The sequence below is a fragment of the Haliotis rufescens genome, unplaced genomic scaffold (assembly GCF_023055435.1).
Source record: "Haliotis rufescens isolate VD_foot unplaced genomic scaffold, xgHalRufe1.0.p SCAF_35, whole genome shotgun sequence".
Taxonomy (NCBI): domain Eukaryota; kingdom Metazoa; phylum Mollusca; class Gastropoda; order Lepetellida; family Haliotidae; genus Haliotis; species Haliotis rufescens.
This window is the reverse complement of record NW_025964057.1, coordinates 124,431-148,804: the sequence shown is the minus strand read 5'-3', so window position 1 is coordinate 148,804 and position 24,374 is coordinate 124,431. Positions and strand designations below refer to the sequence as shown.

At 39.2% G+C, this 24,374-nt stretch overlaps 2 protein-coding genes across 4 annotated transcripts in view; both read left to right on the top strand.

Moving 5' to 3' along the window:
- Window positions 1-23,499, top strand: part of LOC124134433 (multiple epidermal growth factor-like domains protein 10) — a 66,985-nt gene extending 43,486 nt beyond the window's left edge. The window contains exons 1-7 of one of the 3 annotated variants that reach the window (XR_007217968.1): window positions 17,777-19,273; window positions 19,766-19,897; window positions 20,075-20,215; window positions 20,567-20,704; window positions 21,042-21,179; window positions 22,829-22,955; window positions 23,139-23,499. Coding sequence is in view for 1 of the 3 variants with exons in the window: in XM_048381087.1 (XP_048237044.1) it covers window positions 1,189-1,421 (233 nt within the window). In the remaining 2 variants the exon portion in view is untranslated. Of the gene's footprint in view, window positions 1-1,188; window positions 2,005-17,776; window positions 19,274-19,765; window positions 19,898-20,074; window positions 20,216-20,566; window positions 20,705-21,041; window positions 21,180-22,828; window positions 22,956-23,138 lie in introns of those variants that run through there. The other 2 variants (XR_007217969.1, XM_048381087.1) reach the window with 2 other exon arrangements.
- On the top strand, window positions 6,491-17,703 carry LOC125372097. Its single transcript, XM_048381092.1, has 3 exons — window positions 6,491-6,571; window positions 14,646-14,786; window positions 17,051-17,703. The coding sequence occupies exons 1-3, from the start codon at window positions 6,505-6,507 to the stop codon at window positions 17,341-17,343; spliced, it is 501 nt and encodes a 166-aa protein (XP_048237049.1). The 5' UTR covers window positions 6,491-6,504; the 3' UTR covers window positions 17,344-17,703.
- Window positions 23,500-24,374: the final 875 nt, after the last annotated feature.

Genomic DNA, 24,374 nt, shown 5'->3' with positions numbered 1-24,374 from the left:
TTGGTTTGTTGTTTATCGCCGCACTCAGCAATATTCCAGCTATATGACGGCGGTCTGTAAAATAATCGAGTCTGGACCAGACAATCCAGTGATTGACATTATGAGCATCGATCCACGCAATTGGGATCGATGACATGTATCAACCAGGTCAGCGAGTCTGACCACCCGATCCCGTTAGTCGCCTTTTACGACAATCATAGTCACCTTTTACGACAAGTATGGGTTGCTGCAGACCTATTCTACCCCGGAATCTTCACGGGTCTGTTTTGTTAGAATCACTAAAAATACTGTTATGTTAGTTATTACAGCAATGGAACTTTGCAATATGAACCGTCTTAGAAAATATGTGCACTCATTTTTAATTAAATAGTTTAACAAAACTATTAATGCGTCAAAGTATAAGAGCAAACACTACAACGTGCATATAGCATGCATGTAAACATTGATGGTTATCGCACTTTCTATAGCAACTGTCCTGTCTATAAACACCAGTAACGATAACTTTATTGGCTATGTATGCAACATGCAATGTATGTAGATTACCAAACGAGTCCCTGCTAGATACCGCTTTTACTACAGTGAGTTTATTTCACGTTTCTAATGAGGACAAGTGTAGTTATTTATATATTACTCGAAAAAGGTGGCGCATTATCTAATTTCAACCTTACAAAAAGACATTGCTGGAATAAGGATAGTGTATGAATAACTTGGGTAGCTTATGATTCGACAGTATACTGATATCAATAATAAGTGAGTGAGTGTATAAGTTGGTTTAACGCTGATTTTAACAGTATTCCAGTTAGGTTCTGCCCCATCGGTCAGACACACCATGTGTTAGACACCCAGTTGTTTGACACTTTACTAAACAAATAAAGTGAGCTTACCTGTGCTGTAATGGGCTAGTCCCATCTTGCTAGACTGATTATCACCACTACAACTGAATTGTTTGAGTTTAAACAAAATTGTTAACTATTCTTTTGTTTAAGTAATTTCACACCTACATTTGAGACTTCCTAATTAAGTAAACTAAGCAATAATTTACCACTTTATATTGAGTTCTTACCATTAAAGATATGACCCCTATATAATCCCAACAGCTCTGAACTCTTGCATTGTATTAAGATGGCAGGATAGCAACAAGTCGAATATGTTATGTCATGTAAAGGGACACCACGGGTATACTTCCAGGGGTTATCTCCTCAACCGCAATAAGATCCGCCAGACATGCACGCATTGGAGATGTGAAGAGAAGACATGTAGCAGAAAGTGCACCACTGTTGGCGACATCAAAGGGTGCTTCTTCCACTTCAGTCAAGCCGTGTGGAGGAAAGCCTACATGTAGGTGTAATGGAACAATGGATCCGACACGCGTGTGCCCTGACCCTTGTCCCCTTGCGACAGGTTCAGGATATCTGGGTTGATGCCGTGAATGACTGCCCTGCTGTCCCCGGTGCCAATAAGTTCAATGACGACATGGATACGTCTTGGATTGACGACGACTCCCTCTTCCCGATCCTGATGTGGAGCCATCACGCCACCTTCGGTGCAAGGACTAACAACAGCATTGAGAGATTCCACAGTCGTTTGAATAGTTCCCTGTCGTCCCGACATCCAAATGTTTGCCGACTTGTGGATATTTTGAAGAGAAATGAAAAGGCCAATCGTCTGAAGATTTCTCAGATTAACTTTGGTGCAGCCCCTCATCCTAGGAAGCGAGTATACAAGGTGATTGACAATCGACGGACACTACTGAAAGAAAAACTGGACAGCGGGGAAAAGACGACAATGCCGTACCTGGATGCCGTTGCCAAACTCACCAAGGTGGTTTAAGTGACTTTCGTGTGCTTTGACTTTTTAGTGTTGAGATGACTCTTCCGATTTGAATTGATAGTGCTGTAAATGACTTGATATGTGTGTTTTAGTGCTGACATTGTTGTAAATCTGTTGATATGACTCATGTCATTTGAATTGTTAGTGCTGTAAATAAACATATGAGTAACAGTTCGTGGCGTTGTTTTCTTACTCCTTACTGGCTGACAAATGGGTGAAGAAAGGGCTGAGTCCAAGTACACCGTAGGTAACGGGCATGGGATAAGTAATCAATCAATCATTACTAAAAGTGTCTAACAAGTGGAATGTCACACAGATGGGAGAAAAACTTCCAGTTAAATCACGGCGTGTCAGCTTAACTAATGGAGAAAAAACGACTGAGAGGTTTTGGTAGAGAATGTAAAACCCCGGGAATAGGGAAATCCCGAGGGGCGAAAGCATTCTCTACCAAAACCGAGGAGGAGTGTTTTATCCGGCTTAGAAACCGTTAAACGTTTAGAATTACTGCAAATTTAATTGTCTCACATTTAGGACACTATAACGGGGATTTACTACCTCACTATTGCCAGGATAAGCGTATAGAAAGAACACGAACCGAACACGTGCGATACATGCGGTAAGAACACGTGGTTGTCTTTCTCAGTTGAGTTTGAGATGTCGAGCGAGGAGGAAAGCAGAGACCTATTTCTAACTCAAAGTGAGTTTGTGGAAACTAAGGATGTCAGTGACGACGCAGATGATTTTCACTTTCGTTTTGCATCTCTATTGTCTGAAGAAGAACTTCAGAAGAAACTGGACGTATGTGTTCCCCAAAAGACCAAACACAAGAACGACTGGGCCGTTGGCGTATTTAGAAGGTGACGGAAGTAAGCGAGCAGCAGATTTTCCAACAAACTGGTAAGTTAAGTTCAACGTATAGGACAGTCCTTTACCAATATTTTATGTTTCGAATATTATCTGTGAATAAACAAGCATATAGAAATGGCTATTTTTTTACTATAAAAATGTATTTTGATGTTGCCATATTTCTATAGTGGCTTAATGCTTTATAGATGTTTAGAACATACGGTAGTATACTTTGTTGTAATTAACTATAACAAATATTTTTTAGGGGACCGGAGTAGTGCTGTCCGCATCTACAAACGCACCAGCGACGATCTAAAGTCCAAGGCTTCAGACATTATCGGAAGGAAGATTCCTAAAAAACGGAGACAGTGTCTTGTGCGCCACCAACTCAACGACTGAGGCAAGTCTGGAAGGTCTATCCCAAAAAGGGTCTCTCTACTTTACATTTAAGTTTCATTAAAGGATGTTACTGGCTGTTGTTTTCTGTTGTCTTTGTGCAGAAGTCCGGGTATGTGCCTTTAAGTAAGACTATGTGATGAAAAATCAGTGTGTATCTGGTGTGTTTGTTCAGTGCCGAGACCTGGTATGGAGGTCTTACCTTTTTACAAAGACCCTGGGATGAGGTTTTACTAAATTTTCAAAAACCTCATCCCACGGTTTTGGTAAAAATGTAAAACCTCTTCCCAGGTTTTACCATTGGTAGAAAACACACCTTTCATAATTGCGATACCCACATAACAGGTTTCTAATGTGGGAGGAAAGCTCGAAGTGATGCAGGTCTCAGACGTTTACCAATTTGGTGAAACCCTCGAGGACGGGCATGGTGTTGACAAACCTAGAAACATAATAGGGGCAAACCGGGATTCGAACCCACAATCATAGGTTTCTGGTGAGCCCAAGGGGCGCAACTCTGCACATGCTATCAATAATAAGAAAAGATAAGACACATCTGCATCCAAAGGACTTATCCGGCTTCGTTACATCAGACTCGATTCAATGTAGGCAAGGGGAGCCCGAGACAAGATCTACTCACAGCGTCGTGTCATATGATTTCTTGCAAGTCAACATATATTGTATTTATTATAAACTTGTAACTTCATTCGGGCAACATCACTTGCGAGCACCACACATTCACGATACGGGATTGCATCTGCTGCCATAGTGAACACGACGTTTCTATTGCCTGGCTAATGGATCCAAAGAGGTCAACTCTCATTCGCAACAAAAAGTAAACATTCGTAAATCGACTGTGGCGCTGAATTTTGTGATGACGCTTCGACAAAAACTATTTTATTTGTGATGCTCTGAAACTTTAGAATTGCACGAGACTTGAATTATCACAATACCAAAGTTCGACAATCTTTGTAAACGTACTTGTGCGCGAGCCGAGTACTTTTGTGATAATGACCGAGGCACCAGGCGCGTGTGAATAGTGCAGGGAAACACTGAGTCTGAACAATTTCACGGTCGTCGGGAATAGCGGGTCGACATGGTATCTCCGGTCTGCTGAGAAAGTTTAAATTTGATGCGGTAACAAATACTACAATGATAGTAACACTTGGTATTGGAGTTGTGAATGCTACACCGATTGTAATTGTCTGAATTCTAAAACCATTCCAACACATACAGGCTGTGTTTTTTTCCCGATTACTGTGATTACTCCAAGGCAAGACGACAGCATATGCCTCACAAAACGTACAAACATACTTTCTAAACATAACACAATTACAATTACAATGAATATAACTTCCTTGTTTTGGGATTTAATGCGGAGCGCCAGGCAGGGTAACAACAAGTACCATCTTAATTATGTATTTTGGTATGACGCGGCCACTTGATCAAACCGCCGACCTCCCGCTCTAAGGCTGACGCTCTACTAGACCACAGAAACAGGTCGCGAAACAGGACATTACTGTATCAACCTTGCTATAACCAATGAGACAAGTGTGTCACAGGTAAGCTGACTCAACCTGAGCAGTGTGGGAGGCACAAACATGTCCTGCAGGTTTTTATGTGATTAAAAACGCATATCATGCGTATCAAAGTACATACACTCGGTGGTCCGGAAAGCTATCGGGTTCCATTACTGTAAAGGTAATCATGAACCTTGATCCTAGCCATGTAAGCTTCTTTTTATTTAATCAATATCTGAATTTCTTTACTTATTTCTCTATCTGCACATTTGCATTTTTGATAAGGGAAGAAAGAGACACATTCACTGACTATATTATGAGTAAGTTATGACTGAGTTTGCTTATGTAAGACCCTCCGACCGAGACGATGGTAGTTCCGCTCACTCTGACTGGCCAGGGAAAACATGTCATGAGCAAGCGTGAGAGGTTCCAGCAGATCTACAACTCCAACACTGACTAAGTTTAAAATGATTTATATAAACAAAGAGGATGGTTATTCACAAATCAATATGGTTAATAAATAGAAAAAGCGACTAAATCATGGTACATGTACACTGTTTCTCAGTTGGCAGCTGATGTATGGGTAAAACTATCTACCGAGGGCAGTCATTGGCGAGCTGAGGAAATTAGCACGCGGTGTTAACCCTAAGCATGCTCATACGCAATGGACATCCCAAGTTTGGAGTAGCTTGCATACCACGTGATTGTTGTGGCAAATATGGAAATGGTGCTGAAGCATGGTAGACTTTCACTAATGGCGGAAATTGATGATTAATTATTATGAAATATAAGAGCCATGATAAGAGTGAGGAGATTACACTGTTGTAACTTTCAACCATCACTAGAGGTACTGCTTAAAATGTCACAGGGAAGTATATTGTTCTCTTCATGTACAGTGAGACTAAATCACATTATGCTGTAATAAACGCCCTTTCATTGTGAGTTTTAAACATACACGTACCACAATCTGATAACGTACTCGAATAGCCTATGACTTTATTATTTATAATCATGGCATTATAACTTTTACCTTACACTAGAAGGAAGCTGTGTGTTGTTTCCTGAAAACATGTATCCCCATCTTTTTAATGCAGCTTGATCATGACCTCGTCCCTTTAAGTCGATGAAGCCACCCGAATACACACTTCAGTTGTTCCCCTCTCTCGAATACACAATATACAGTCACAATGTATCATGTTACGTATGGGTGCTTTTCACCTATCCGCACTATTAAGGCAGTATGAAATAGAAATTAAGCATTCAACATATGCTGCAAACTCTCCATTCAGTCCTCGGCAGCGAATGACTCCAAACAACTACTATAATACAAATGACGTTTGTGTAACTCCCATGAATTATATTATTTCGGTTTGTCTGCCTCCTTAGTACACAATGATGGATACTGCCTGATTCCTACACACAGATAACCTGTGGTTTGTGTGTCTCATTCATGCGACTAATGTAAAACAATGATCATGTCTAATTCATAAACTGAGGAAAGTAGACTTTTCTTACTTTATGAAAAACCTCGACATGTGCGGGGATCGTGTATCGAACACCCAAGAATAACATCCCATCAGAAACTATGATTTGGCCATTAACGTGTCCACGTTATCTATTACAATGCACTTTAAGTTACAAAATATTTTGAAAGCTGAATATAATGAGGCCACCTAAAATATCCTTTTCTTGACGAGTTGACGGAAATGAGACTTAATGTTTGTTTGAATACGAATTCTGAGCCTCCTCTACGATTACTTGAATGATGAGAGACAAAGACACACATGCATCTCACGTATTCACATTGTATGTAAGCAGCCCCCAGCTTAAATTCGTCAATGAATATTTTGACAGCGGGCAACGTCAGGCGTCCCAGCTATGCAGTAAAGCGGAAACAACTTCCTGGTTATCAAACATGGCGGGGGTGTGGATACTGACTGCTACCGTGGTCACATCGGCTTGCTGGATACAGGTTATCATTGGTGAGTGACACATCATGCTTCCTTATTTGATATACATTGTATCTTTAGGTCAATTACTGTAATGTCACTACCTCATTTTGCATTATTCTTGCACGAGAGTTTTAGCCAAGAAAATCACTGTCAACAACACTGAGCACGACGGTATTACAGTTAATGGCTTGCTTAAAGGGGATTAAAGTTGTAGAAAATTGTGATCCGCAGTGTTTCAGAAATGATATCTTTGCAAAGCCTAACAGAAAATGCATGTAATATAATTTGATTACTTCCATTTCCGTTGAACAAACCGCCAGTGTGTCTGAAGAGGGGGAAGGGGTCGAAGGGGTCGATGGTTCGATTACCCAGACGTGTCATAACAAAGACATTAAATGATTACACTTGCTGTTACCCTGTCTGGGGCTCAGCGTTGGGAGTAAAGTAAGGACTGCCCGACTCGGAGGCTCTACAATGTGTGAGTCAAACGTACAAAGTGCTGCACAGTACCTTAATGAGATTGCACTAACAAGACATAAGTCTGGACTTATGCATGCACTTCCTCTATGTGTGAAATAATCTTGAACGTGCCGTTAAAATCCCCTCACCTCATTTGACCTCATTTGACCATTTGACTAGTCAAAGTGATGCATGGTATCTAAATGCGATTGCACTATATCAAGACTGCACTGTATTGGAGTGTCTATGGCCGGTTAGATTGAGTGAGTTTCACTGTGACAGTATTTCACTTATATAAGGGCGTGTCAGGTTGAGGCTGCCAGATTGATGTGCGAAAAAAGCGACAAAACCCTTTCCTTATCCAATAGAATTCTGTGCATAAAGCAGAGTCAATTGTACAATTCCGACTATATCATGAGCATGTGTTTATGAATCACGCTCAAATAGTAATGACACCAGGTGTTCGCGGAAAGGAAGACCGGAAGTGATGCAGGCAGAAGATGGTTACCAGTGTGATGACACCAGAGAACACTGGCATGTTGCAGACAAACCCCGAAACACTATCATGATAACTATGAATTGAATGCTTAGTCTGCCTACATGTTTTCATAAAACCATTTGAAAGGTATAAAATACATTTGATAATGCAATGCAGGATATATGTACTCAAAGGTTATTCGAACAAAGGTGGCTGCAACTTAAGGTACTACGTGTTGTCCCGATCCTCGTGTCGAGCTTAAGTTTCCTGGATTTGCCCACGAGTGAGTATTTGCTTGGGCGATTGGTTGGATGGGTGTTTGGGTGTGTGTCGAGGGTTCACACTGAAACCAGGAAAGAAATTGATGGAATATTAATATCACATGTTACCACTGATCCAGTTAAATTCATCACACAATATTATATTAGTATTTGACATTACGGCGTTTGATTAATAGAGCAGGATCATATACATGTTCACTGTAGTAATGTACACACCAGTCAACTTGATTATAATTTTCATTATAGTGTAGCGCGGCATCAACGATTACTTTATGATATCCTCACTTGTCATCGATGTATTGACATCGAACAATGGACGACAATTCGAAATTCTTATAAATAGCTTCAATAGGGACAGCGCCGGTGTCAGTACAATTTTCCTAGTTAAAAATATGTACTGTATGTACAAAATATAATCTGAAGCAGACAAGAACAATATTTTTCTTATTAATGTTTACTTTCATGGATAGAATTGAGGCAAATGTAGGCTTGCCAAATCGTTCTAGACTTGAGCTGGATTCCTTTTAAATTTATTCTCTATGGTCTGGGAGACGAACGGGCGTCAGTATCGCATGGAGAACTGGGACAGCCTTAATCAGTGTAATCGGATAGAGATTAAATCATTACCACCTCTCTTTATATCAGATATGTAATTGTGATTTGAAATCTCTTTTGGAGAATTGCGAGTTATGTATACTATGTATTCTTTCGTCATGGTAGCATATATATTTTCTATGTTGCTTTTTGAATTATCCACAAAAAACGAGAACTACAATGTAAACCTCTCTCTGGAGATATACAATAATACTACTGAAGGGCATATCTGAAAAATGGGACTTATCGACAAATATTTCTTTCTTAAATACTACCCGTTACAGGCAGTCTGACCATTATATTATACTTTGTACTGTTTTAAAAGTCAAATAATGGCAAATTGTGTATCTTTCTACATTTTGAATTAATTATAATTTCTGCAATAAAACCTTATCATCAGATAGTGATATAAACGGATATGATCTATACTGTGATAAATGAATTATCAATTTCGTATTATGAATTCGATAAACAGAAATATGATAGTAAAACAAATTATTTTAATCTGTTCGTGTGAGTAGGTAACGAGAAATCTAGGCAACTCACTAACGTAGCCATTTGTGAAAAATGAAATATTCAAAGTTTAGGGGTTTGAACATTGAATGACAGGGAAGAAAGCAACGCAATAATTAAATTATGAATCAAATTATGTTATAAATATAACAGAATATATAGAAAATATAAGTTTAATTTCTCATTGTTGGAAGGTGCTTAATAATAGATTTTGTTTCAATGTTTGTTGTTTAACGCCGCACTCAGCAATATACCAGATATATGACGGTGGTTCGTAAATAATCCAGTCTGGACCAGACAATCCAGTTATTATCACCACGAGCACCGATCTACGCAACTGGGATACGATGACATGCATCAACCAAGTCAGCGAGCCTAACCACCCGATCATGTTAGTCGCCTTCGTACAAGCATGGGTTGTTGAAGGCCTATTCTAACCCGGATCTGCACGGGTATTTTTTTTAATAATAAGGTACAATGAAATTCTGTATATGTCCATAATAAGTGTGTATAAGTAGATTGATAATATGTCCATACACGCCAATTAAATGGGTTAGACTGCATATGGTTCAATGATGAGTTCTTTTACAAGTCCATATTTCAAGACATGTATTTGATATTCATAATAACTCCACAAAAGCTACACAATGGCGACACAACGGTACCAGCATCACAGATACCAATAATACATGAGATCCATATAATTACTTTAAAGTTAAAACATGTATCTAAATAGAAAATTAGAAGGATACACTTCCGACATTTTTCATATTTTGTTTTCGTTTGGAGAGAGAAGTTGTGATTGGTATCTGATGGGTGCAAATAGGTGTTCCCTTCCGGCCAGGCCTTACACGGCAATGCTATAGCCCAAAATGAAACAAGCCTAGATGTTCAACAGGTTCAGGCTGAAATTTCCATCCCACTTGGGCTCCTTTTAAATTTAGATATAGTTTCTCGTGTCGATATGTGTCAAAAGAAATGAATTAAATATTACAGCACTGGTGAATAGATTATATGCGCATGTCAGCGTCGTTCCTACAATATCCTTTTATGCAAAATACATATATACTGATGAATTAACGTAGTAATACTTCGCAAATATATGTCCAGATGTATACATCAGTATCATCTCGTGATTTTTATTTGTGCTTTAAGCTCTTTTTCTAAGGGAGGTATTACATCACACCAGAAAGCAAGGTCCAAATTCAAGTCATAATTTCCTGGTCCGTCTTTTATGTTGGAAACCAATATCGCAATATGGCTGAATATTGCTAAACGTGGTATTAACCCGATTACTCAAATAATTATTCCATTTTCTACAGTCATCTACGAACACTATATTTAAGGAGGTATTTCTATATCATCCAGTTGTCCATACATATATGTCCACATATATATGTATAAAGCAAGTCGTCCTGCACTCTTCCTTAAACGATAATTACTAATTTCCTCTGTATGTATTTATATATGTAAATTACGTTTTAATGTAATGCTGATGCAGTGAACGTACCACAGACCTGATGTTAGAATAACATCTAATTTATGAAATGAACATATTTTACAGAAAACAAACAGTTGGTAAACAATAGTTATAAAATATAATAACAAGGAGCCAAGAGACTTTCTTCATTTTGCCAAATATTGGGCTGTGTTGGACATATTTGTTTCGGGGTCTGTATGACAGACAAACCTGATGCCTTTAAGTATAAAGATAAGTAAGTCTAGCTGTTGTATATTTTCAAATATGTTTGTGATTAACCCAACCTTGAAAAATATTGAAAGATGAGGGGTAACTATTTATGTCATTATTTCAAATTAGAATGATAGCACATCAGGAAAGCATGGCACTTTAATATACGTATCTTGTTAACCCACTTGTCATTTTTAAGTAAGAGCAACATTTATATCGAGAGTATATGTTTGGTGCGTGACTTATCACACAGTACTTTCAGAAAGTGTGCATATTCTGTTTATCGGCAATAAATAACATAAGACGATTCATACGGGTAAATACGATTTACTTCAGAACTAGTATAGATTACTTAAGGTTAGGGGGAAATGTATGTAATTAACAGAACTTTGGCCGGGTTTAAAGGATTTGGGTCCTGGCTTGGGCTTTGCGTTGGATATGTAGATGGCATTTCCAGGTTTGACGAAGCAATGACCAAAATGATGTCTGATGCAATTAACTGCCTTTTCGGGTGAACAACTGGCTTGCCTTTGCATGTGTTTGTGGCGGGATCGGAATGAGCTCGCGTTTTTGCGAGCACCAAGTGTCATCATTTATTATGATGAATCATGAAACATGCTCCTGATGTTGTCGTAATCGTGCAGTTGGCGCTACTTTTGGCAAGGGTTTCTCATGATAATGGAAATGCTAATGTCGCTTTTGTTGACTGATAAACATGAACAGATATAATGTTAGTGTAAATGGTCAGGTAATTAAGAAACAAACGACGAGTGAGAGTTGTTTATTGTACGATAAACAACGACCACGACTCGTTTATTTCTATATGAGATATCAACATTACTTACAGCCTCTTTGAGGGTGTTAAATTAGGAAAAAATACACGCTTAAAAATATTTACCCGTACTTAAATAATGATGACTCCTTGAATAGAATCCGAAAGCGGCTATGCTAGATAAATCCATTTTAGGATTTGAGTTTGGTCTTTCCCGCATATTCTCGTCGATTATCTGTACCTTTTCTCCCAAAACCGATTGTCATATCACTCTCACTTTGGATTCGATTGTTCGGGCACTGCGTTTATTTACCTTCTCCAGCAACATTTATTCGAAACAACTCACTAGACACATACCTCTCAAAAATAAGGTCAAATTTACGACGTTTTCAAGTTGCGAGTGCATGTTCGAATTTCCATAAATGACGTCATGATAGAACAATGTTTTATCGTGAAATAAATATTGCTTCCTTCTTTGTTCTTTGCGATCGCGTAGCTATCTTATATCATCAAATGTCAATTTCTCATTGCTTTATCATGACGTATCCGTGTCATAACCAATCATGTAGCAATAACATACACAAATATATTGGTTTATTGTTATGGTATCCACAAAATAAGTAGGATCCGATTTTTCCCTTTTTTTTTGAAATAAAACTGAATTATATTTGCTGTTTACATATCAAAGTTTGCCAAATTGTTACAAAATGTTTGCCCACAGCAAGGCTACGTATTCCTAACATTTTGTGCTAGGCACAGTATAACTGGACTGAGGGAGGGCGGTATTCCTCCTTGTGGGTCACCTGCTTGGCAATATGGGACGGGAAAATGAGGGGGGTGAGGGCAGTTAAGTTGATGGTACAGACAGATAAGAGAGATCGTTTTACAAATGTGAAACCTCACTCCACAAACGAAGAGGCGGAAGCTGAAACTTGGTGATATTTACAGAACAAAGGCAGCTGTTTCTAGTTTCATACTGACTCTCGAGGATACATTTAATAAAACAATTAATGTGTGTGTGTATATGTGTGTGTGTGAGTGTGTGTACGTGTGTGTGTGAGTGTGTGTGTGAGTGTGTGTGTGTGTGTGTGTGTGTGTGTGTGTGTGTGTGTGTGTGTGTGTGTGTGTGTGTGTGTGTGTGTGTGTGTGTGTGAGGAAGAAGAAGAAATGTACAGCATAAAAATGGAATGGCAACGTAGTTCGGGTAGATATGTAGAACGCCCGAGCTTTGAGTCACTACAGTTTCAGTCATTAAAATGCATGAAACAGTATTTGAGTGAAAGAAAACACTATAAGTGAGTGAGACCTCAGTACAGGCACACCCAGTCCCCCAACCCAAAGTCTGCATGTATCAATACTCATACCTGCCACATCCTCAACCACTTAACTTACTCACACATTAATCTCACAACATGTTCGCCAACCCTCGTATAAAAACGCATGCACGCATGCACGCATGCACGCACGCACACACACATCACATTCTTCTTTCCCCACCATTATGTCTACGTCAGCCATCATGGATCCATGCGCATGCTTTCATACATAATCCATCCTCCCACCATTCCCCAACATCCATCGAACTGTAACTATATCCGCCCTCATGTATCGGTATTCGTGCTTACATACATACACCCTCCTACCATTCCCCTACATCCATCGCACTATAACTATGACTTTAACCGCCTTCGTGCATCCGCACTTATGTTCACATTGCATTGCATATTCATCGAATTACACGTTTAAAATATCGTAAATATTTTACAACATGTACGTATTAAATATCAGCAAACAGAGATTATTAAAACGCAATAGATTTCATCCGTCAAAACATCACAGAAAGAGGGGCAGCCTGGAATTTTACAATGGCATCAGAATGCACTAAGCAGGTCAACTGGTCAGGAGGTGAGAGTTGCGGAAGATTACGATAAACTTCACTTACAGATCTCCATTACGAATATCTAAAGTATGAATAAAGATCACAGCTAGATTTGAGGCTTTGAAGGGCATTAAGAACTGATACACATAAGGAAACATTCATTTACTTGTATCGGAAATTGAATGTTCATCTCAATTGTCATTGATGAACATGTAATATATTTTTAAAGAAAAAAAACAGTGACATAATAACTACAACTTTATGTGAACACGAATAGCTCTATTGGAATGAGAGGAATAAGTGTTATAAAGTTGTAAGCTTCTTCACAGCCGTGTAACTATGACTTGACTTTATTGGGTAATCAAAAAGGAGATAGCGACCTAAAATAGCCACATTTCATACGATTTCACTTGTCCACCATCTTGGATGCAAGGCGAAAACATTTCAGCGCGTTTGAAGCCACTGAGAACGCCCCCTGCAGAGTTAGACGAACATTCTGCAGTAGCGCGGCTGAGTTGACCAGAGGCTATCAGCAGTATTTCCTGTCCAGGTTATTTAGGTCCGTTGTTTGTTTGTTTGTTTGTTTGTGTGTGTTTGTGTGTTTGTGTGTGTGTGTTTGTGTGTTTGTGTGTGTGTCAATCAAGAAAGGGAGGAGCTTAACGGTATCGTTCTCTCCCAGTAAATTCCGATGTCAAATAACGACGTTATTTGGACGGGAAAACGATGGTTTGAAAACGTCCAAATAACGTCGTTTTCCCGTCAAATGACCATATACGGGAAAAAACGACGTTTTCGTGTTTGCAGTGTCATATTCTGGATGATCCCTTTTCTGTCAACATATCAATACAACATGTTACTGTTACAAGTAATATAAATACCATTTTAGGCATCGATGCGTTTTAATGTATGGTTTGATTTTGAAGAAATATATATGCCTCGTACAGTGTAATGTCTATTCTGAACACTACTTGTGTTCATTACTTGAGTGAAATGTTGTGTTGATATCAAAAGCGAACACACGCCTCATCCCCTCCTCGACTGTGGTCATCTGCCTGGTCTGCAGACAAAGCTGTTGATGAGAACTCTAACCAGGATGTGCACCAAAACTTCTGTTTCCACTCTGCTTCCAGGTCGCTATCGATTCCAACGGGAAACATACGCGTAATTGATGGTAGCCGACCTTCACCTTGGACTTTTTCTATGTACCGATAACTGAGATGACTACAATCACCAAGTGTTCTCTCCATAACATTTTGGCTCAATACCTTGTACGGTTCCTCGTACCTCACACTAATCTGGCTTTGCGTTTCTTTTTTAAAAATATATGTGTGCCTGCCTGCGCGTGTTGTAATGCAGATAGTTTTAAATTCTCTACTCAAATGTATGCATCTGCTGCTGTCTATATTTGATGTATTTCACCTCTGTGTGTGTTTTACAGGTTCCTGTCCAACAGGAAAGTTCGGAGACTCCTGCTTCTACTCCTGTCACTGTGGAGACTCCTGTGACCAGACAACAGGAGTTTGTGGAGGTGACTGTGAGTCTGGTTGGATGGGAGGAAATGGATCTAACTGCCAGAAAGGTGTGATTTAAAATGAAATTGATTTGGAAACAAAAACAGAAAGTGCCCTTATTCTCTATGAGCAGCCACATACTTACAATACCTATTTTAAAACATTCTGCTTTATTAGTACCGCCTCAGTGATCTAACGGTAAGGTCTTCGTCCAGAGAACGGAAGGTGCTGAGTTCGATCCATGACCGCGTCATACCAAAAGACGTTAAAAGATGGTACTTGTTGTCCCCCTGTCTGGCGCTGGTCATTGAGGGGCTAAAACAAGAACTGGTCGGCTCGGAGTCAGTATACTGTGTCTGAATTGGGGTATTCTTGTTAAACTGCCGACATTGTATCTCAGTGGGCCAGCACTATAAAATCGGCATTTGTCCGGACTAGTTCAAGCAGACACACACGCACGTGCATACACGTTGCTATATAAGTGCAATAATCTTGCGTGCGACGTTAATCCCCAAACTTTATTACTTTAGCTGTGTTTAGGCATAAATATATTGACGACAGTCGGGCTGCCTGTTGTGGGTACAATGTTGGCCCCTAACGCTGAAGGCCCGGGTAAGTGCAATGTCCGAAACGCATTTATGAGGTCCCCTTAATTGTGAGAATGAATAATTCTTAAAGCAGCGCAACATCATTATCCCTCGCTCACTCACTATCACGTACACGAATATTACAACAGCCCTCTTCGGTTAGTATGAATATGAATATAATACATATTGAAATATGACTGATTCAACCTAATCTCCCAAATAGGCTAAATTGTTGATATCTGACTATTTCATTTCAGATTTGACTGTCTTTCATAATTTCGCAATACATATTTTTGCGTCATGACATTAAAACTGCATGTACTCTTATGGTGACATATTACACTAATATGGTAGATTTACTTTTCAGTCTATAAGGTGGAATTATCATCGTTGTTTTTGATGCACAATAAACACAAGACATGGCTAATGACATTTCCGATATTGAAAAGAATCATATATTTGTTTCTGGTTAGTTTACTTACATGTTATGCAAATTGTGTGAGTGGCAGGTGCTACCAGTAGCGCAGGACATGATTTCCCTTTTCGTGAACTCCTGGTGTCATCACTAATTTTCAGTGATCCGTTCGTGTAGTTGTCACCGATGTGTTGCCTTTTGCGCCATGCGGAGGATCGAGGCAAGCCTCTGGAGTTGACGTTATATATTTTTATGTGTTAGTTTAATGGCTTTAATGAAAGAAGGTTTTAAATGTTCCAACTGCTGAGCATTTGATCCTCAATGACACCTAAAATATGAGAGCACATAATGTTTATCAACACGGTAAATATAAAAGTTATCGTTGATTTCCATAATATTCTCTTTCGACGGGTACTCCAACAGCTGTGAGACATACATGTCGTCACTCTGGTATGCCATGACGTTATGATGAAGTTATGATGCAGTGAATGACAACTGAAGCCTCAAGGTTAACAGAATGCTGTATACACTCTCCAAGACGTTTGTTTGACTTTTAATCAAAGAAATTCTATGATTAATGCCAAACGCAATTTAAAATTTGGCACCAATGGAAAGTCGAGAAGATTCCCAGGCTTTGAATCCTATTGTTTCATCCAATCAGATTGTTACACATCCGGGAGGCGGAGTAGCCTTGTGGTTAAAGCGTTCGCTCATCACGTCGAAGCCCCGGGGTCGAATTCCGCATTGGGTACAATTTGTGAAGACCGTTTCTGGTGTCCCCCGTCGTGATATTGCTTGAGACTTGCTATAATCGGTGTAAAACCATACTCACTCACTCACTGTGACACACCTACCCATTACGGAACCATTTAGTAAGTTACCTGTAGTTATATATCTTTATAATCCATCCAATAATGTTGGGAGGGTCATCACAGAATTCCATATTCCAGAAAGTTTGAAACTGAATATTTCATGCTGTCCTACACGATCTATCAAGATCAAATTCCATCGAAGTTTCAGCATTTACTTTCCCTCATATTAGGTCGTTTAAACATTTAAATGTTGAAACTTTGCATACGTAAATCCTGCTTCTCGCACAAAATGGGGGAAATGTCACATTCGTTTCTATGAAGATCACTTTTAATCATAGTTTTATGTCCAATATTATTAAAACGAGACATCAGCTCAGGCAAACCGAATAAACATTGTCTTTATTATGCATAACATGGGCCTCACCAGAAAGATTCATCTCCTACTGAACAATATAAACCATTCTGGTCAGGTCAAGTCTTTGTGTGACATGTCTTTGAAAATATATATATCCAAACAGAAAACATTGCGAAAGGAAAATCAGCGACAACTCCTTCTGGACTCTATTTACCTTCGTGGTCTGCAGACAAGGTTGTAGATGGGAACCAGGACCAGGATTATTCTCACTTCTCCTGCTTCCACGCTTCCCTGCTAGGACGGCCAAGTGTGTGGACAGTTGACCTGGGACAGCCGTACAGGATACACGACGTCAGGATATACAACCGACGGCATTGTATGTATCAGTTCGGACAATGTTATTTGATTTATTGGGATATTGGTGGAAGCGTCACAAAACATGTTAGTTCATGCTGATCAAAAATAACCACCGGGCAGGATGTATGTATGTGATATATTTGGACTGTAGAGAGGTTTCATGTACTGACATGTATATTTAGGTAAACATATTTACAGAACAGAACTCCAGACCCATATATGCAAGATGCAATGAAGATACTCTATTTCATAACACCTGCATCAGGATATCGTAGCAAATGTAGATTTCATATGTGGTAATTTGGTGAGTGGTTGTTTGGTTTGCAAATATTTCGATCATCTTCATGGCATGATAAAGCGACTACTTCGTTTTTGGTATTTTTGTTCAATATCATTTTCAACATTTAATACATATTATTAGTTATGGTGTCTTTAGTTGGCGTATACGGTGTCATATTTGGTTAGCAGAAAAATACATACACACGCACGCACGCACGCACACACACACACACACACACACACACACACACACATACACAACCTTGTTGGTAATTTTAACTATAATCTTTATCAATAAAGTCAAGAAAGTGATAAAAAAATATTAATGTCCTTCCACATCAAACTTGATAATATTAAAATACAAAAAAGTGTCCAATAAAGAAATTCTGTACCAGAATGTTCATGTGAAATATGTGAAGTGGGTGTTGGAAAATCCAAGATGGCTGTATCTGACGGGATACGGTCTCATATTAGGCCAGAAACATCCATCTTGGTATTTTACTGACGGTATACGGGCTCATGCCCGGTCATTAGTTCTGCTCTCTGATTGGTCAATCTCATTTTGAGGCATAATAAAATCACATGTGCATCTTACTTTTTAGGGCATCTTTATGCATTGTACTTCGGGCGCCGGCTTATTATTATGTCTGGATTACCTGTGGAACAGGATTACCTGAAATATTCGACCAGTTTGTTATTCCTTTAATATGTTAGTACCTTACCTAAAACAGGCTAACGAACTATTCCATTTCAGGGAATTACTCTGCATCATCCTGAAGACTCTGATAGGAACCTTGTTAGTGGGCGTCTATTTGAATATTAGCACCTACATGGATATTGTGTCCCCTCGTTTGTCATATTTTAATTATTCATGACTAAAGTCAAACGGAATAAGAACACAATTCCCCGAAATTTACACGTTGCAGTTCAAGTTCCCCTTTGAATTTACATTTGTCAAACAATAGCTGTCTCCCTTAATATTTGCCTCAAAGAATTACTATATTCTTATTGATGATTCAGAATCTCCTCTGTGGAATGGAAGAACCAGAGTACGATGTATTTTGAACATTTAGTGTCACCACGTATTTTCAGCGCTCCATTGATATAATCATTATTTTTACAGCTATTTTGCCCTTTCCGCCAAATTGAATCTGTTAAGCATTAATCTAAACTGGTTATTCCCTTGCATTGACCATTTTTATTTACGCACAAAGCTATGGCGTTCCTGAATTCTACATAAACTGGATGCAAGACATAATATCAACAATATGCTATCACAGTTTTCACAAATGCTTGGTGTGTGTTCGTTGGTGTGAATGCTTCATCACTCAAATCATCACAAAAATCTTGCTAGTTTTGATGAGATATGAAAGGCACATAGTTTTTACTAACATATCATACACAGGATATATAAACTGAGAACATAATTTCTTAAAAGGGGACAACTATGTCTTACATACATGCTTATGATATAGTCGGAATCGCACAAACGACTTTTATCAGATATGTTTTATGATTTTTTGTCGCCTTATAATGATCACCATTTCAGCTATTGACAGACTCCAAACCGCTGTTCTCTCCCTGAGTAATTCCAGCAGCTCCATACCCGGCGTCACCTGCTACACCTTCCCCTCTGACACAGCTGAAACAGACAACAGCGTGTACGACGTGACGTGTGACGGCACAGGGAGATACTTCACCATCACACACAGCACAGAGACACTAAATCTGTGTGAGGTGGAAATATTTGGTATTGATAAACATTTGTTTGTTTTGTTGATCTATCTTTGAATCAGATATGCCATTCCACCATGACTGTTTAATCAGGAGGCAGTGTTATGCAACAGGATATTTTGAGATTCGTTTGCCCCTCTGTGATGTGTTGCTAAAGACATTGTTCCTTCGTAGAAAGAACCCATGTTACATAAATAGACTAATACTTGTAACACGCATAAGATTTTTGAAATACTAGTATTCAAGCTCTTGATGCCCGGATGCCAGGAGTCGTCAGTTGGGTCAATATTCCACAGCTCACTGTGCATAATTCATCCTCTGATCGCCTGATTATGGTCAGGGGCATTCTAGGGTTTATGTGTTTCATCAAAGTGAAAACATCTATGACTTTCAGATCTCTTTACATTCATAATAACATCTGTAATTTCAACAATCAACGTACAGTTCTTATGTCTTAACTACCAAATGTTTAAGGCAGAGACATGAACAACGCCAATGCTGTTTTAAGTCTGCAGTCACGGAACCTTTGGCGAACTTTGCAACCATTTCTGCCATTGTTCTGACGGGCCCTGTGACAGATTCAGTGGGATCTGTGCTGGTGACTGAAGACCAGGGTGGCAAGGACAAAACTGTTCTACTGGTAAGGAACTAACAACATTATTGCTGTAATATGAATATATTTCTTGTATGAGAAAAATGATGTAAACTTGAATACCTATGTCTTAATAATAAAATGTATAATGATAACCATTTACCTCATGTTCCGAATGATTCTGATCAACACACGCTGAAAACGTACGATACCTTTCATTTCTAGCGTGTGATAAGGACCGTTATGGCGTCAACTGTAACGAGACATGTGGAAAATGTGCTGCTGCTCCGTCGTCATGTGACCGGCATAAAGGGTCATGTGACACTGGATGTCTTCCTGGGTGGACAGGGGTCGACTGTAAACAAGGTACACCATCATCACTCTTCTGTATAAATAGACAGATACACATGCTTAAACGTTGCATTGTCACGTAGATTACTGTGTACAGAAAGCTGAACGTGTAGTTTGTGTACATATGCACACACGTCACCTTCGGGATGTACATCTTAGGTCAATCAAGATCCAACTTTGCACATATGACGATATCACTATAATTTTACAGACTGTTACCCTGGGACCTACATGTATGGACATAATTGCAGCTTGCTATGTCCTGAGAGAAACTGTCAATCAATTAGTGCATTATTTAATTTTAATAAATAAATTAAAGATGTCAATTCAAAATAATGATTGTATACATATTTGTTCATGTTGCAGCTTGTGAACCTCATCGTTATGGGCCAAACTGTGTCAAGACATGTGCCTCCAGACACTGTGTGGGACACTCTTCCTGTAACACAACTGGGCATTGTGACAGGGGATGTCAGACATGGTGGACACTAAACGACTGTACAGGTATGATTCTGTAAGCCAATTCCAAGAGGATTTGGTCTGTAGTGATGAATGCAGTGCATATCGATAGTACACAGTCAGCATTATGGAGATAATTGTATCAAGACCTGTATCTCCAGACATTGTATGGGAACCCATCCTGTAACACAACAGGGCACTATGTGGATGTAAGGCAGGTCGGACACAACCTGAATCTACAGGTATATAACAAACTTGTATTGTGCTACTTGAAACATATTTCAAATAGTAAAGAGGCACTTGGAATAGTCACATCACATCACACAAAATGAAGTATTTATCTCCTGATTGTTGAACAAGTGATTTGCTTTTATGTTATTAGCCTGTGACAGCCAGCACTACGGGCCTGATTGTATCAAGACCTGTGCCTCCAGACACTGTGAGGGGAACTCTTCCTGTAACTCAACAGGGCGCTGTGACACCAGGTGTGAGGCAGGGTGGACAGGAGCGGACTGTACAGGTACAAACACCATTGGTTCAATAAGGACATATTTTTGGATAGCCATGATGACCATACATATTCTCAAGCATCGGGGATGTGTAACAAATGTGCAGGTGAGTATTTCTCTGGCTGTGTTGAAGGATACATGCGACCCCGGCGTAAAGGTCAGCATCACAGATTGCAGGTACCAACTGTCAGGTTCATAAACACACGTATTAGGTATCTTCAGATTAGGATGAGCGTATCTTGGTTTTACGATGTATTGGTAAATCTGGCTATTACAATAACAACCATTGTTTGTGTTCATTGCTGAAATAATGCATTTTAGAACGTTATAAAGTAAGCAGCTTAGCAATCACTTCACGGTACATTTGAAATGTATTTATATACATATTATACGTAAACCTAGATTGTTGAAAACATGAGTCAAGTTTTATTCTGTCAATCAACTGTAACGTTCATGTGCTATGAACGAAATGAAAGTTGGAGTCTGTATGACCGTGATCCTTAGTCTCTCAACCACGCTGTTCAAAGCGCTTTGCAAATTTTGGAACAGAACATATTTCTTTAGATTTACTGGCAATGAGTAAATTCTGAAGCTAGAACGACCCACGGTGAACACCGTGCATGTCGCGATGTAACGGCACCGTGCCGGGGTGCCAACTGGTACGGAGGTACAGTGGATGTGATACACGTAAATCTTGGAGTAAAACAGAAGGGAACCTATATGTTACTAGCTAAAATTTCTTTGCACGGGACCTCTAAATTGCAATAAAACGACAAGTAAAAGGGCTTCCACAATATTCTACCTTGACATTTTATAATGCCGTATTCTGACTGGACAGTCAGTGTTTTCTATGTTGATCGAAATACTGATAAAAAATGATATTTATTTAGAAGCACCTCTTACGCAAACCCGTCCGTTTCATGACTTCAAATACTGATTTTACTTTCATCAACGTTGCTAAATAGTCCAGTTCACACATTATTTACAGAAGTGTGTCAATATATCTCAATATTGAGAGTGTATTGCAAAATTAAGTAACATCAACATGGCATGGCTTTTGGCAATACTCTTTCACGTACTTTAACGTCATGTCCACCTTGTCAAAATGCTAGGTTTTCCATCTGTAGACCTTTATGGCGTCATACATACATTACAAAGGTCGCGTCATTTTCACTGGGGATGTCAGTTTGAATTAAGCTTTCAGGATATATGCCTACGTTGTTGTATTGCGTCTCAGTGGAGTGGTGTAAGTATAATGGTGACAATTATGGTCTGGGTACATGATCTTTAAACGTGAATTCGCTCTTTCAACCCGCTGAAACTATTTGGCTGATCACAAATACTTTCCACCAAATCTACGTTCAAAACATCTACGTTGAATACAAACCTGATTGATCCTTTAAATGTGATGATTGAAATGCGTCAGAAGGTTCGGAAGGTGTCTTCAAGAAGGGATTACCTGCTGCAACCGTTCACAAAGAGATTGAATATAAGACAGGCATTAAGAATATAAGTGTTGTGACATATATGATTGATCTTTAATCAAAAGAAAAAATAGTATCTGCAAAAGTGATCATATTCAAACGTGTGATAACACAGTATATTAGTCTCCATTGACCAATCTGTCATCACCACATTACAAGTATAACTTCTTTTCCAGCATCTTCACCTCAGCAAAACAACCCAGTCGGGGATGAGGAAATACTTATACATGCAGTGACAGCAATTGTTATCTTGGTAGCTGCAGGGGCTGCCGTCGGTGTTGTTTGCTGGAGAAGGAGACAAAGGTACTTAATCTCTGGCCCAATCAAATTGAACAATTGATTACACTTCCAGTACATCATGTTTTTCAAAACACATAGCAAGTAATGTAATAAAACTATTTGCTACTCATCATATGGATTGGATTTTAGAGCCATGAATTAACGTAAAGATTTTATTCCTGATGTTTCATATATCCCTATTTTCAGACCATAACTGCAGGAATCTGATTCCCATGATTACTACAACACAAGTCATCTGTCAAAGGTTAAAACAAAACAATCATGAAACACCGACGAAACTCAACTTGAAGACCGAACATACGATGGCCGCAGCGTCATGTCACGTGAAATCCAGGGACCTGGAGAGACATATTGCACACTGAACACAGAGAAGCCAGATCTGGAGGGTGGGGCAGCTGCTGAAGTGGCTGACTTACTTATTTACTTACTTTGGTGATTTAACGTGCGCTTTCCGACTGATGCGTATTTCGCACACGGGCCCGGCCAGGCCATTTAATGTGTTTCCGAAAGAGGCGAAAGTGGTCTGTGCAACCCAAGAGGGGGCTTTAGGGGTTGCTTATGTAGAATTTAGGAATTTTGAGATTTGGAATAGATGCCGATGGGGTTGGGGAGGAGAACTAAGGGAGCTGGGTATGGTGGATGTTTGTTTGTTTATGTGATTTTGATTTGGTAGGTTATTGTGTTTTTAGATGCGTTTTATAACTTCCGTTTTTATTAAGAATACGCCTAAGGCCTTGAAGTTTTCTAGTTTATTTTGTGGGTTTAGTATTGCTTCTAGAGTGAGAGCCTTGTTTAGATTGAGGGTGGTTTGTAATGCGGTTCGATGTGTTAGGTAGTGTGTGCAGTGGATGAGTGCGTGTTCTGGGGTTTCTGGTTGTTTGCAGTGTGGGCAGTTACCTGTAGTGTGTTTTTTAATTTTTTTTAGGTGGTTATTTAGGTTGGTGTGTCCAGTTTGGAGTTTAGTGATTACTCTGTCGATTTTTGTTTATGGATGGAGAATGTTTGGTTTGGTTAGTGGTTTGCTGAGCACTTTTTTGATTTGGCTATTTGAGTTTAGATATAGGTTATGCCATTTTTTGTGATTTTTTGCTTGCTTACACTTTTAATTTCTGATTTTGAGATGGGTAAGTTCAAGCTTATTTCTGGGATTTTGAGGGATAGTTTAACTTCTTTATCGGCGTTTTCATTACCGTATATTCCTACGTGGGCGGGTATCCACAAGAAGGTCATTTGTTTGCCTGCCTTAGTTAGGTCGTTGGAGCTTTTAAGTATTTGATTTATTAATTTAGGTCGGTTTTTGGTATTTTTGTTTTGGAGGGCTTGCAGTCCACTCAGGGAGTCGGTAAGTATTAGAATTTTTTTTGTGGTTTTTGGATTCTTGATTATGGAGGGCTGAGGCCATGCCCATTAGTTCTGCCGTGA